General features: G+C 39.3%; 1 protein-coding gene across 2 annotated transcripts in view; it reads left to right on the top strand.

Annotated features, from left to right (window-relative positions):
* The first annotated feature begins 264 nt into the window (after positions 1 to 264).
* Positions 265 to 16,000, top strand: part of TOX3 (TOX high mobility group box family member 3) — a 90,420-nt gene continuing 74,684 nt past the window's right edge. Inside the window, exon 1 of one of the 2 annotated variants that reach the window (XM_054048503.1) lies at positions 265 to 961. In XM_054048503.1, the coding sequence (XP_053904478.1) occupies positions 878 to 961 (84 nt within the window). In that variant the 5' untranslated portion in view covers positions 265 to 877. The remainder of the gene's footprint in view (positions 962 to 16,000) is intronic. The other variant, XM_054048501.1, reaches the window with a different exon arrangement.

The raw sequence follows: 16,000 nt of genomic DNA, 5'->3' as shown, positions 1-16,000 counted from the left end.
CATGCCCGGCGAGTGCGCGCCGGGCTCTGTGTGGAGGAGCGCTGGCTGGCTGGCTGGCTGGCAGGCAGGCAGCCGGGGCGCAGGGAGCGCCAGCTGCTCGCCGTGGGAGGGGTGGGAGCGCGGGCGCGGGGAGGGGCCCCAGTCCCTTGTTCCACCCGCTTCACTTATTCATTCCTCCTGGGGAGCGGTGCCAGTAGCGGCAGCAGCGGCGGCTCCTCTGCTTCTCCAGCACTTTGAACTCCCCTCAGTGTAGCCGAGGGGGGGTGGGAGCCCTCCCCCCTCGCCAGCGCCCTCCCCCACCCCACCCAGCCTGGCTTCACCCCCTCCCGGACAGCGGGGCTGGGCAGCTCTTTCTCTCCCGCTTGCCTTGCAGCCAGGCTTGGATTGTCTGCGGGCAGAGGGGTGAGCCAGCGGGGCAGCCTTTTGTTCCCCCTCTGGCCGGCGAGCCCCTTCCTGGGGCAGGCAGGGCGCCGCGGGGAGAGCCGCTGCTGTATCAGCGCCGGGCGCGTGGCTTCTTTGTGTACAGCTGCTCCCGAAGGCAGAGGCAAACCCTGTGGCTTGGCACTGAGCTTTTTCAAAAAATAACAGCCCCTCCTGCCTCCCCGCCCCGGCAGAGAGAGACACCTACCTGGGCTGCTCCACCTCCTCCCTCTCCCTTGTTTACCTGCACTTTCCCACCGCCTCTTTCTTCTCTCCCTCGGTCCCTTCCCTTGTCTGTCCCCCTTGCCTCAAAGGAAGATTCGGCTCCCTCGCTAGCTCCAGCAACTTGGTCCTTTCCCTGAAGCAGAGATCCAGGGAAGGGAGCTGAAGGTGGATCTGTTATAACCTCCCAGCGCTTTTCTCGAAGTGCACTTCTTGGACCAAAACCACCCCCAGCATGGATGTAAGATTTTACCCAGCTGCAGGAGACCCTTCCAATCTGGACTTTGCCCAGTGTTTGGGTTACTACAGCTACAACAAGGTGAACATTTCTGTTCTTATTCATTATTCTTCAGGTTGCTGTTATATTGCTTATCTCTGTATGTATTAGAGTTTGGTGTATGCCGGTGTGTGTGTGTGTATCAGGAGGTGGGGATTTTAAGTACTGATCCAGAAGGTTAAAACTTACTTTTCGAAACTGCGAAATGGGACACAATGTCCTTAAAAAGTTTAAATGCTCACTTCCCCCCCCCCCCCGGCACGCATTGATGGAGAGAGCCGCTGTGATTTTTGCTCTGAGAGAATATTTCCATCTCCCCCCAGTCTGAAAGGCACAGCTTTGTAATGGTGCATTTACATCTGTAAACGCAAATGTGTTACACTTTGAACAGCTACATCATGTTACCGCTTGTAGCGTTTCATTGGCCACAAGAGAATTACTAAGGAACCGAGTTTTCATCTGGGCAAAGGATCTTGTTTAGTTTTTTTTAAATATAACTTTCAGATGCGCTGCTTTCCCCCCGCATGTCGGGAACAATGGACAGCTTCTTTGAGTCCGTAGTAGCAGAGTGGGATTTCTATCCAGGGCCAGCACTTCTGAAGTTTTCTAGGGGCTGGACCCACTTCTGCTCCCAGTGTTATGTTATAGCAGAGTTCGGATGGAAATGGTGCTTCAAGACAGTGCATATCTGTTGTGGGGGAAAGAAAGACATTATTCTAATAACTCGTTCTTTCAGATTATTTCAGATCAGTTTTATCGAGGCTCTAAGTAAAGGATTATTACAAAGTGGAGGATTATCTAGAGGTTTATGTACCTCAGCTGCTAACTTTAAAAGGGAATAAACATTTTGATTTGGATACTGTCAACGAAGTTGCAGTACTGCTTACTGTATTTGTTTTTCACACCTTTCTTGTGGCTTGTATGGATTTCAGAACAGATGTTGCTAGTCAGAAGGAGTAGATGTTCCCCAGTGGGTTCTAGCCCACGAAAGCTTATGCCCAAATAAATTTGTTAGTCTCTAAGGTGCCACAAGGACTCCTCGTTGTTTTTGCTGATACAGACTAACACGGCTACCACTCTGGAACCCAGTGGCTCAATTTATTTATAAAATATGTGTTTAAATAATATCAAGACAGTTTGTTTCACAAATTACCAAAATCTGGAAAATGTGAAGTTTAAGAATGATACTGTGACTCACGCTATTTTGAAAAAGACTTAGCTGTTTGCACTGCTGTGTGTCAATAGCACATTGAGCTATTAGCACTGGGCCCTCTCACATGCACATAAAGATCCCTTTCACACTGTGTTTTTCCTGGTGCTGTGTTTGCCCAACCTCTGGGGCCTTTTGTGATGTACTATATGAAATGTTGGGGAAAGAAAGGGTGCTGCATGAAGTGTTAACTTACGTTAACTCTGATTCTAGAATCCTTTGTGAATGCCTCCTTAAAGTTTGAGGAAACACGGAGATCACTTTAAGGGAGAAATAATTTGGGATCAAAATAAATGGATGGAACAATATTTGAGTATGGAGAAACTTTCTCATGAAAAAATAACATACAAGTGGATATCACAAGTATACTTTTCTATTCCTCTTCAAATAATAATTCTAACTTCAATTGCTGCAATGTTGAAGGTTGTGAGTGCTTTTTTGGGGGGCTGCCTTGCTATTCAAATCATAGATATACTTTCACTGGGAGATGTAGAACAGACTTCCCGGGAAATGTACATGACTCACACATTGCGCATGCTCTCAGCGAATCCAACACGGAGAATATTGGCATGCTGCTTTGTTAATAGTTAATATTAAAAGAAAACGTGAATGAAGATAACATGAGTGTCAAGCTTTGAATGCTGTTAAAGGCTTCAGAAATGCTAAAATGCCTAGTAAATATGCACTGTTGTTTGGTACACCAACTAATTTTGAAAACCTGAGTAATTTACTTGACATAAATTTATTTATTCATTAACATTTTTATGTATTATACACCTCATGTACTTATTTCAGGAGCCACTACAGATACTGTGTAAATTCTTTTTGATTCAGTGATTGTTACATCCAAAATCTTGAATAGCTCCAAAACCAGAAGTTTGTTGTGTAAACTCAGTTGGTGCACATGCACATAAAGTTCACATCTAAAATCACCATACTCAATACATTTTTATTGTGGGCAGGAAAGGAAATAGTGCACATATACAGCAAACATTAGAAGTAACCAACTTCTTGACCTGTAAGATTTTTGGAAAACCTAATGCAAGTTCCATTTTTCTGTACTTGTTAACACAGTTTTGGTAAAGACTAGTAGGCCAAGCTTCAGCCTATAGCAGAAGACGTTTTTATGACCAGAGGAAAACTTGTAATAGATCTACATTGTGTGAGTTGTTACAGATAAAGCTTTGCATGTTAAGGGCCTGATCTTGAGCGGATGTGTGCACCCACAGTTCCTAGAGATGTTATTGGGATTGGTAGGTATCATTTCCCGTAAGGATCAGTCTGGAAAGCAATAGCATACTGTGCAGGTGTTTCAAGAACAGAAGTGCAATCTCTGATTGAGTTCCTAGAAGGGAGGCTCCTGTTCTATAGTAAGTTAGATTCGACTTCTACCTATACTAAATAGCTCACCTAGTAGTTACTCTCCTGCATGGAAAATATACTCCCCACCCCTTAAAAACAGAGTTCACAAACGAAGGTTAGACTAGACAATCACAATGAGCCCTTCTGGCCTTAACTTGAAATGATGCATATATTTTTTCTTATTAAGTTTAGTTTTGAAGCATTTCTCCCTCCCACTCCCCCAGATAGTTTATTTTGCCTAAGCATATTTTAGTCACTGGGCTCAATTGAAAGCATATAACTCAAGGGTGAAATCCTGGCACCATTGAAGTCAATGGTACATCTCCTATTGACTTCAATGTGGCCATGGTTTCATCCCAGGTCTTTAAGACTCCCAGCTGAGTTCCCTGTCCACTGGACCACTCTGCCTCATTGTTACAATCTGTATTCATATTCTTCTTGTAATGTGCCAATGACATTACCTGTGACAATTGAGTTGCTGTGGAAAAAATGGTGTGATTACAAGTAAAATGGTTTCATGTTGGAACATATCACTGCATAAACAACACAGTTTCTATGAAAATATTGCCAGTATGATTAAAAAGTGTAGTTGACGATTCATGAGTCAGCCACTGCAAATTAATTGTTGAGTTATGATGTCTAAAAATTTCAACACAAGCACTGATGTTGGGTAAATACACTATAAAGATAATCATTGGAGCAGAATTCTCACTCTAACATAATGCTCTCACCCTCCGCCTAAGGGACAATCTCTCTATCACTCCTCTGGAGGCCATGTGACTCTGCCTACCCCTAAACAGAGCTCTGGCATAAACGTCACAACCTAACCCTGAATCTGCAGGTATGCAGTACACAAGGCTAACTTGATTTCTTCCACCAGAACAGTCTCTAAAAGTTGCTACTCTCAAGCTTAATGTCACCCTGTTGGTTACTCAGTGTTGTGGTAATTATTTCCAAGGGGTAGCACCTTGATTTCGAAGACTATTAGTTTTGGAAATGAGATAGGCCCCTCCTGCAGTGTATTTAAGCACAAGTTTAACTTCAAGTACTAGAATAGTCCAAGTATTATTATTTGTATTATAGTAGCTTCTAGATATTTCTAAATTAGGATTCTATTTTGCGAGGCACAGTACAAGCACATAGTATGCTCCAAAGGGCTTACAAAATAAATAGCTAAAGAGCAATAGGTGAAACAGAGGCACAGAAAGGTGAAGTGATTTGTCCAAGGTCACCAGCATAGCCAGGAATAGAACCAAGAATTTAGACCAGTGCCTTATCTGGTCCATACTAGATCTCATTTACTTCAATATGATTAGTTACATATTTAAAGTGAAGTATGTGCTTAAATGCTTTTCAGGATTGGGACAGTAATTCATAAATTTTCCATACAGTTGTGACGGTAGTTGGGTAATCAAAGTACATAACCTGCCCCTCTGTGTGTTAGGACTGCTGGTGGTTCTCAAGGAGGAGACCCATCTCTGATTTGGTAGAATTGTATGAGGGACTGCAGTATGCCTCATTCTAGTTCAGGTCTGTTATATTTATATGCACTAAAAAAATCACCATAAAAGAGTTGTAAAAAAATTATTAAAAGTTGAAAGACACCAGCTGTTACACATTCTGCTTCTGTCTTGCTCCCTTTTATGGTTCTGCTGATAGAAAGTAATTTTGGATGTAGGCTATAGTATAATGTGTTTTTTTTTTTCTAAATAAACTTTTTCCAGTTATTGAATAGATTACATGCCTTGAACTGAAAATGTTTATGGAACTTTTTGTCATAGAGAATAAGGAAGTCTGTATAGCAGCCACAATTCTCATGGTGCTTTTAAAAAAAACAAACCAAAAAAAATTCTCCTGGTGCTTAAGTGAGTTATCATATTAGAACTGAACAAAATTTGCTGTATTATTTAACAGTTTACATTTTTATTGAAATACAGTGTATTTATTCCATACAGATGCTCTTGAAGGTCAAAAATTTCAAATTTGGGTGCCTACATTTAGGCACCAAAATCCATATTTCGATGCCAGAGTTTGATGTTTTGGGCTGAAATATCTTGTAACTTATGGGTTTAACAATGAGTTTATCCTATATTTTAATAGAGGTAGAGAAGAGACAGCAGTAGCCTGGGTCATGGGGAGCCTTTAGTCTGGCTGTACAGTAGTGAATGAAAGGAAAACTCTGTTTCCTTTTGGTGGCTGAGGACCCCGGGCACATAAGCTGAATGCCTTAAGACCTATGCAGCAGTGTGCGTTTTCAGAGAGAAATATGAGTTTTAAGTTGTCTGTAACACTCTATTGCTGCTCAGTCATGTTTACGCTGATCATATAAACATAGGTTTCACCACATGTCCCAGACAACTTATCTAAAGACAGTGGTTATGAGATGGGGGACAATCCAAATAAGGGTCTGTGATCTCTCCCCTTATCACCTCTTTTTGGATTACCATTTTATCACTAGTATAGTTCAGTGAAACTCCTGGACAGCTGACAAATTTACTGAACTTTCACTTGCCCAAAATGGTAAACATCTGTCAACATTTCAGCACTGTACAGGCAACTTCTGTGGGGAACAACAGAATAGTGCAAAATGTCCCCCCGACCTCTGGGGACCAAGAATATTCCATCTGAGATTCCCTTTGCTCCAAAGAGGCATGAATTCTGATATCACTGAAACCTTTGTCAAGCCAATGTGCTTTACTAATGTAGGCTTCATGAAGAACAGTGAAAATCCAAAAGTAGAATAAAAATTACCGTTTGTGGCATCACTACCACTTGCAGTACGTTGTCTTTCTGAAGAATGATCTACAGCTTTTCATGACTTGAGTCTTCTTGAACAGCTAGCTTAGAAAACAAGCCCCCTAAATGTCAAGGGCAGCAACTTTACAAAGGACTATGTTGTTTTGAAGGAGCTTGTACATAGTGGTGACAGTAATTGGATTGTGCAATGTATAATTTTTTTGTTCAAATAATGCAACTTCTGTATTGAATAAACCATTTGTATGTATGACACAGGGAGAAATTGGTTTTAAAAACAGTTAACATAGCAGAAGCTGTTTTCTCTTAATGATTTGGCAGCAAGTTTCATTACAACTAATTACAATTTAATCAGCAAGGACTTTTAATGAAGTACAATCGTGTAAGAAAAGTAAAGTGCGATAGTTTATTGTTAAAGGTTTTCTGAAGTATGTTTACTATGGCATATGAAAAGCCCAAACAGGTATCATTTAAAAATATGAAGTGATAGTTTGTAACAAATTAATTCTCATAAAAATATTTCCAAGAACGAGGAAAATTATTTTTAAATATCCTTTTGAGACCTGTTCTCATAAGATTGTTTACTTTAAATATTATTCTTTGATATAAAATGATCACGTTCAGTGCTACCGAGGAAGTGAGGTGAAATTTTGGTAGCAATATTACAGGTAATCATTTACATTCCACCACAAAGGCTGGGACTGCCATTTACAGTAGAATCTCAGAGTTACGAACTAACCAGTCAACCACACACCTCATTTGGAACCGGAAGTATGCGATCAGGCAGTAGCAGAGGACCTCCCCACCCCAAAAAACCCCAAATACAGTATAGTACTGTGTTAAATGTAAACCACTAAAAAAAAAAAAAGGGTAAGTAGCATTTTTCTTCTGCATAGTAAAGTTTCAAAGCTGTATTAAGTCAATGTTCAGTTGTAAATTTTTGAAAGAACAACCATAATGTTTTATTCAGAGTTACCAACGTTTCAGAGTTATGAACAGCCTTCATTCCTGAGGTGTTCGTAACTGAGTTTCTACTGTATTATATTTTTGCACAGTGCCTAGCACAATAGGCCAAACTGGTTGTAGCCTTTAGGTGGTACTTATTGCAAGGTAAATATTATAATTATTATTGATTTGTTGTGTTGTAGCCTTGTTGGCCCAGGATATGAGACAGACAAGGTGGGGTGAGGTAATATCTTTTAAGTGGACCAATTTCTCTTGGTGGAAGGGACAAGTTTTTGAGCTTAATTATTATTATTATTATTAGTGTTATTAATAATGGATTTGAGTAGTTTCATTGAATTTAGTGACACTATATAAACACCCAAGTTATGTAGACATAAAATAGATAATTCAGTGGGATTATTCAAATGCCTAAATGTTTGCACAATCAAGATCTTAAGTGCACAATATGCCCTTTTGATCTGTAGACTCCCATTGCTGTTTACAGCATGATGTAAAATTGGGTACTGCACTGACAATATGCAGCCAAATATGTAATGGCAAGGCTGAGTACTCAGATGCTTAAAACTCTTATCCGATAGCAGTTGTCCATACTGTTACCTCTCTATCTTATGTATTTATAGAGTGCCAGTCACCCTAGTATCTTGGAGATGATTTCTACCAAAATTGAGAACTCCAGGGAGAAAAACGAATCAGGAACTTAGATAACAAAGTCACACAAGAACCTTCTGGTCTCTATGATTGTTAAATTAAGATGAAGCCTTTGATGAGATCATGTTTGCCCATTATTAAATGATTATTTTTATAATAAGGTTACCATTTCATATCTGTTTCCTTGTGTCCTAGCGCTTGTCAGCCCAAATCCAAATGCTATTTTTTGTGTGTTCTGTCTACTTGAAATGAAAACAACATATTGAAAAATACAGAAATTTAATACAAATATTGAACTTATAATAACAGAGGGGAAAAATCATTTATTCTAGAATTACTCCTCAGATTTGCAGTTTTCATATCAAAATAGATGGTTTATTTGACAACACTTGGTGTATATATAAAGTCATTTTCACTATTTCCCCTGCATAGTCAGTTAGCTGGTCCGTTTCTCATTTGTGAGCGACCCCTTATAAACATCAGCATGGGAGCAGAAAACCCTCTTATAAAGTTTAATAATTTCCTCTCCTCCTCTTCCCTCTTCCCCCCCTCCCCAAATTAAGACCTATTATTAGGCGGTTCTCTGTCAAACAGGAATTTTTGAAATTGGTCAATTTAAAAAAAAATTCAAGTTGACTGTGCCCCTTTAAGCTGATATAAGATTTCTTGGATAGAAATACAGTGTGTTTCCTTTCACTAGCATTTTTGGGTTTTAACTTTGTTTATACTCATTTAGGTCTGATCCAATGTGGGAATTGCTTCATTGACATATATGGGCACGAGATCAGGCCAATTCTTGGTGTTTCATGGGAAAAATAATTTGCAACTCAGTATTTTGTTTTTGCTACCGCAAAGTAGAATCCTTCTCAATGTGTGGTTCATGTTGACCCTGCATTATTCCTCTTAGCCACAAGTTTGCACAGGGATAGCCAAGAGCTAACTCTGGTGAAGGAGAGGTGGATGTAGCATACACAGAAGGTAAAGAAAGGTATGTTAGTGTGCAACTGGGCAACTGCTAGAAGCAGGGATCTGTTTGAGTTCTCTTCCTGGATACTGCAATTGTTTTGGTTTGGATCTCATCAGCTGCTGGTCCTGGAAGTTGCTGTGGAGAGGCAATGGTACATCTCTCCTTCTCTTTCTCCCCATTAATGTATAAAATGAATGATTTGGGCCTCAATACCTTTACATCTGCATTTTCTTATCTTCAGTTAACTCTCACCACTAAGACATCTTAATGGAACTACCACATAAGTAAAGATACATGTGTAAACGAGATTCAGAAGTGCATAGCTACCTGTATTACAAAGTCAATTGTCCTTTCCTATTTTACTGAAAAATGCACCCAGTTTTTGGAGTGAGTGCCTTCTTATGGGTTGAGCTTTTGTGGATGTCTCTTATCCACTAAAGTAAAACAATAGTAAAGTTTACATGTAATTTTCAGTTTGAAAGCTACTTTCCCTTTCAAACAGTAATTGCAAATCCTTTTGTTGTTGTTGTTGTTGTGAAACTGCTTTTAAATTTTTATTAAGATGATGATGATAAAAAAAATTGTGAACAGAGTTTGAGCATAGAAGTTTCTGGTTGTCAGGGAATAACATACAGATTATCGAGGCTGCAAAGTTTGGCTTAAGATCAGATGGCATGAGGAATACATAATCTGCAATATCCCCGATTGGGGGTAAAAGGTTGATGGGTCAAAGTACAGATATTGAGATATGAGGGTATGAAGTTCATAGATTGTGTTCGGGTGTGGACTATAATGAGTGGATATGATGATGAGGATGGATTGACCCTCATTTGATGAGATTTAATGTTTAGGGAGTTCATGGTTCCAGTTCATATGATCCAACGGAGAAGGTCACTTGGTCCCTTTTATGAAACAAACTCTTCACACCTGGTATAAAAACCAGCTGTCCTCATTTGCACTTCTACTGGTGATCCTGAAACTTGAGGGTTCTATTTAACACTGAGAATGGGCACGCCATTTGCATTGAAATCAAGTAGTTTAAAAAGAAAAAGAGAGAGAGTAAGAAAATTAGCAAACATTTCAAAACTGGGTACCTGAAGTTAGGCACCTGAATACATATTTAATCCCTGCAAACACTTACACATGTGAACAATTTTATGTGCATGAGTAATCCCATTAAGCTCAATGGGATAACTTGCATGTGTAAAGTCAGTCACATATGTAAGTGTTTGTAGGATTGGGGCATATTTAAATACCTAAACATTGATTTAGATGCCTAATTTTAATGTGAAATATTTTATGATAATTGTGCAAAAATTGACTGAGCGGCAGAGAAGAGCTGCTTATTTTCAAAGCAGAAGATATTTATCTCATGACTGAGCTCTTTTACAGTTACTCTATTTATAGTTCTCATGCTGCTTTTATAAATAGCTGCGTTTCAGATGGTTTAGGAAATTGGCATACTCTGTCTTATTCATAAAAGCATATTTGTTAAATTAAATTATACTTTTATTCATAAGCTAGTTTCTGATTGGCAGAGGTTTGTCTTTTTTTTTTTAAGCAGTTTCAAGTTGGTAGAATAAACAGTATTGAATTTAATTAAGTTAAGTGTTACTTAGGTATTGGAAAATTGATATTCAGTATGCTTTAGAAAATAGAATTTTTAAAAGAATAACTTGGTTAGGTTTTTAACCTGTAAGCATAAAGATACAATACTACTACTAATAGGCAAGAAACTATGTACTAACTACAAAGATATAATTTCACCGATAGGCAGTAGTAACACACTCTGTGGTTGTGGTTTCTCACCGTAACCCAAGATGGAGTTTCTTTCTATTGCATTTTTTAAGATGGTTAGAAACACTTTAACCTTACACTTAAACAGTTAAAGTCAACTTCTGCCCCAGATATGGGCACTTAAGTCCTAAAAAAAGAAGAACAGGAGTACTTGTGGCACCTTAGAGACTAACAAATTTATTAGAGCATAAGCTTTCGTGGACTACAGCCCACTTCTTCGGATGCATATAGAATGGAACATATAATGAGGAGATATATATACACACATACAGAGAGCATAAACAGGTGGACTTCAGTATAAATTACAAACATATATGAGAGCACAACTTGGAACATTTATGTTGCATATAGTCATGGATCTCAGTGGAAACAAATACTTGTACGTGTGTAACTGTGAAGTCTGTGACTCTCTAAGAATTTGCAAAACTATATACAATATGATGAATTGGCATGGTTGACTTTTTGCAGAAGAACAATGTATGCTTTGTGGTATAAGCTTTTTTTAAAATAAAGTCAAGCAACATGTGCTCCTGTTTTCCTTTCTTTCCAATATTTCTTTTAGATACACACTTTAAGGCATCTTTCCTCTGCCACAGTGATGTAATGGGGCTTTAGTGTGATTGAGAGTTAGGCCCAAGAAGCATGTGTATCAAGCGTATGAGTGTATATAGATGAATTACACATTACTTCCGATGGTGCAGTCTGACATTCTAAGCTAAACAGAGGCTTGCATGGTTGCTTTTTTGACAGAGATCTACCTGTTGTTTGTGGCATAATATATACAACAGATAATTTACGCTCTCTGTTTTATTCTGGTATCTTTGTCTTTAGATTTCAGCATTTGAAAAGCACATTTCAGAGTAGCTGGGCTGTATTACTCATGGAAGATGTTTACAAAAAAAAACCCATCTGTAGCTTGTTGAATATACATATAGAATTGTTACTCCAAGGACTCAGCTGATACTCCCATACAGAATTATGCATTCTTCATGTGGGATTTGGAAGGTTCTAATATAATAGTCTTTTCTAAATTGTATATGAGCAGATGACTTGATTCACTGTGGCTGGCTCTGAGGGAGCCTAGCAGCACCCCTAGATTATTAGGAGCTGCTTCAAGAGAATGAGGATTTTTGTCTGGCGAGGGCAGGTGGTGATTTGCTAGCAGAGGGCAGTTTTATGTTGTATCTTTGGCTCCCAGTAGCAAATACTGCCTGGGGAATGTTCTGAATCAACCTACTCTTCGGTTGTCATGCCTCACCTCTGATAGTGCTTCCCACTTTTGACCTGGGTTGGCTGGTTCTAGGTCATACCAGCCACTTTAATTACTTTTAACTCCCCCAAACCTAGGCAGACTTTCACCATCCAGGCCTGAGGTATGTCTGTAAAAAACAGCATAATCCAGGGCTAAATATAGCCCACAGGGTTTAGCAACAAGTTGTACAAAAGGAAATCATATTTGTTATGCTAAATGGAAGGATATGGCGAGGTAGACAAATGACTAGGTACCATAGATTTACTTTGGCACTGTACATATGCAAAGCCATTTGTGGGATAGTTCAAATTTGCAAGCTTGAGATGAGTCTTGAACTTTCTACTTGAAATTTAGCTCTGCTCTGAAAAGTCACTGTAAAAATGGCATTATGCGGTTCCATGGTTATTGTGTCACAGTGATTTGCAGATCTAATTTGCTCATTAAGTAACAAGATGTTTTTACTAAATGCAAATAAAACAGGGCTCTTTCTGTCTTCCATGTTATGAAGTATATGGGAGTTCTGCTTGAGTGAGGACTGCAGTATTTCGTTCTAATTTCCAGTTGCAGAACTGGATTACTGATGACACAACATAGTCTAGAAAGTCTTTTGCCTATATTACTATACCCATATCTTTAGTCAGTAGGAGTTCTGCTTGAGTAAAGGTCACAGCATTTGGTGCTTTAACAACTCTGATGATGATGTGTGAACCAGAAAAGAATCCAGCTCCCTCACTTATAGATGTGTTGACTCTGTAGGACTAACAGGAATAAAATAAACGTATTCTTCAGAAAAGTTTGCAGCGATGACTTGTTATGCACACAGAGATTAAAATTGTTGAGTCAGAAAATGACACTTTTATATAGTCCCTTTTTTAAAATGTTATTCGAATTTAAGGTTCTGACTCAGTTGAAATGAGCTTTCATAGCACCACAAAAGTGGTAAGAGGCTACTTTTTATTGTGAAGGGTTAGGACTCTTTCTTTGCCTTTTCTAGAGTCATTGAATTTTTTATGGCATGCTTATGGTCCTAGTCTCCCATATACCTACTGTATATGACTTTCTGGCCCATTCAATGCTTGCCTCTCTGCATCACATTTCATACTGCTTGGCAATATGCATATGCACAATTATTTCTAAATAGATGCTTTTAAAAGTTATCTCATCATGAGAAATGAGCAGTATGGTGTGATGATAAAGAGCTTGATTCATGTGATGATATGTGTGAGCTTTATGCTATTTTAGACTTTATACACCTGCAGAGTTTCTATGACTCAAATAACTCATAATAGGCTAAATTACAAAAAATAAGGACATCAGAAGAGTTGGATAGGGTCTAGAAATCACAAAAATGTAACAGGAATCTATACGGCCTCAAACTATATAAAGTACTTGAGTTTCATTTATTTTCTGCATGGATGAGAACTGACATCAGACATATTCCTTGCTGTCTCCTGCAACTACATTTCTTCCTCACAAAATGTAAACTTTTTCATTTAAAATAAATATGAGAATAGAAAGGAGTGTACAATTTCTGTAGAGTAAAATTAGTTCTGGACCTTCATATTCACTAGTCCAGATTGATGGGTTGCAGCTGCTCTTGATGAGAGACAGGTAGTTCCGTTGTTGACATCTGGCCCAGAATTTTGACAGCAAGCATCTCCATCTCATACCTCTCACCATTATTTTTATGCTTTTTCCCTACTTCTTTCTGCTGCATTCCTCACCTTCATTCCCTGCTTTCACATTTCTTTGTGAAGAGGCAGTCATTCCAGTCTACATAAAATTCTGAAAAGGCCACATATTTTTTAAGAAAGGAAGATAGCTGTGGCGAACCTGCAAGAAGGGTGAAAATAAAAGAGTGAAGGGTTGGGGAGCATTCCTACAGTTAATAATTTTGGGGTTGATTTGTTTTTGGTATTCCTAGGCTCTGAAACCTGCAGTTTCTGGGACTGAGGATGTCTGCCGTCTTCCCAGAGAAGGAGAACTCCTCATTCAAAGAACAGAATATTGATGGTAACCAGACAGAAAAGGAAAAAATTGATTCATCTTTTTCTTCTTTCATTTTGATAGCTTCTGGTACTGAGCAAGGGAGCTCACATTTGTAGCACTTCTCCCTTACTTTAGTAGTTCAGGTTATGGAAGTTGTTAGCACGGATGCTGCATTAATGTCCTTGAATTTAGAAACATGAAGAAGATTTCAGACAATGGATCTCTGTGTGGGTGGTAGTGAGTGAGGGGGAAGAGGCAGTTATTCTGTTCCAACCGCAGAAGTTTTTCTCTTGGAGAAAAGCTCTTCTCTTAGAAGTTCTTATTCTGAAAAGAAGGATCATGACTCTTCCAGACATTTAACCTAGAGAAAGCACTGAACTTTGTGCTAAAATTTGTCAAAAACATGTGTGACTCCCTCTTCTCCAGCTCTGGTTTCCAAAGAAATCTAAGAGCAGGAGAAACTGGATAACATCATGCTCCCATACATAGTTGTAAGTTCTCTGATGGAGAATCTGTGGCAGGTTGAAGACAGAAATAGTTCTCATACTTTCACATTTCATAGATTCATAGATTATAGGACTGGAAGGGACCTCGAGAGGTCATCGAGTCCAGTCCCCTGCCCGCATGGCAGGACCAAGTACTGCCTAGACCATCCCTAATAGACATTTATCTAACCTACTCTTAAATATCTCCAGAGACGGAGATTCCACAACCTCCCTAGGCAATTTGTTCCAGTGTTTAACCACCCTGACAGTTAGGAACTTTTTCCTAATGTCCAACCTAGACCTCCCTTGCTGCAGTTTAATTTGATTGAAGCTTCATAAATAACTTGCTGAAAAATTAAACTGGGGGGGGGGTACTGTAGGAATATTAGCCATCCCAGGCTCCGCAGACCTGTGTTCTAGTCCCCCAGTTCATAGGCATCCATGATCTGAGAAGTTAAGGCCATTCCCTGATGCTGTTTGGAAAATAAATGGAATCTGTGACAACAATCTGTTCCACCATATCATCGCACAATGTTAGTAACCATCCATCTGGCTGTTAAAGCACCAACTTCCATACAACAACCACTACATGCAATGTCTCAGCCTCACCACCAGCAGCAACGTATCTGCCTGGTAATGAAAATGGGCTATACAGCTATAAACTAAGTCATAAGACCTGCGTTCTTATTTTATGAAGCGACAACCATTGTTATGTTCTTCTACAGCAATAAAACTTACAGAATTGCCTCATGTGACGTGTCCCTGCATTCTAGGATGTTCTGAGTTCCAGCAGAAGGATTGGCTAATCTGGTGGGAGCAAGAAAGGTTATCTGCTTTGACAAAGCAAACCAAAGATGGGACAATAATCCAGAACCTGCAACTGAAGGATTTTAGAAATATCCATCAACCATCAGTGCAGAATTTCAAGGAAATTAATTTTTTAGAGGGCAATCAGGTCAACCCGTATTGTTTTGTGAGTCCACATTGTCAGACTGGAGGGAGGCTAAACTGGCTAGTGAAAGCATGAACTGATATTTCTGCAGATTGCTGTGTGAAGTCAGCAATTAACAGATTTTTTTTGGGTAATTTATAGTGATTCCATCACCCGCTTGGTTCATTCATAACACAGGAGAGGGAATTACAGACAGAGACAGATGACGTCAAGCCTGGTAGATAATCTCCTTGGTATCCCGGAAGAGAAACCAGTTTCTCCTCTGGAGGCATGCTCGATCATTTACTTAATTTATTTTGACATCTCTAAAAGATAATAGGAGGTAAATGGCCAATCCTAGATCAAATAGGTGACTCGTTTTGTTGTGAAGAATGATTATGAATTGAAACTGCAAGGGCTCTGCTGTGGGCGATTATCAGGCATCCCTGGACTTGGAAGGATCACATTCTTGTTTAATTAGAAACATCTTGAGTTTTGCTCTGAGGGATGATTATCTACAATACTATTCTCTCCACACTGAATTTATCTCAGGTCCAGAGTACTGTATAGTGTCCTGCTGGGGGGAGTATCCAGGAGCCTAGAAGGAAACTATCTATCTAAAGAGATTAAAGGAATTTTCCTTCTTACATTAGATTGTTACTGATGACACTTCTTATGGGTATGGGGCAGATCTTCAGCTGGTGCAAATTGTCGGAGCTC

The sequence above is a fragment of the Malaclemys terrapin genome, chromosome 14, assembly GCF_027887155.1.
Source record: "Malaclemys terrapin pileata isolate rMalTer1 chromosome 14, rMalTer1.hap1, whole genome shotgun sequence".
Taxonomy (NCBI): domain Eukaryota; kingdom Metazoa; phylum Chordata; order Testudines; family Emydidae; genus Malaclemys; species Malaclemys terrapin.
This window is presented reverse-complemented; position numbering and strand designations above follow the sequence as displayed.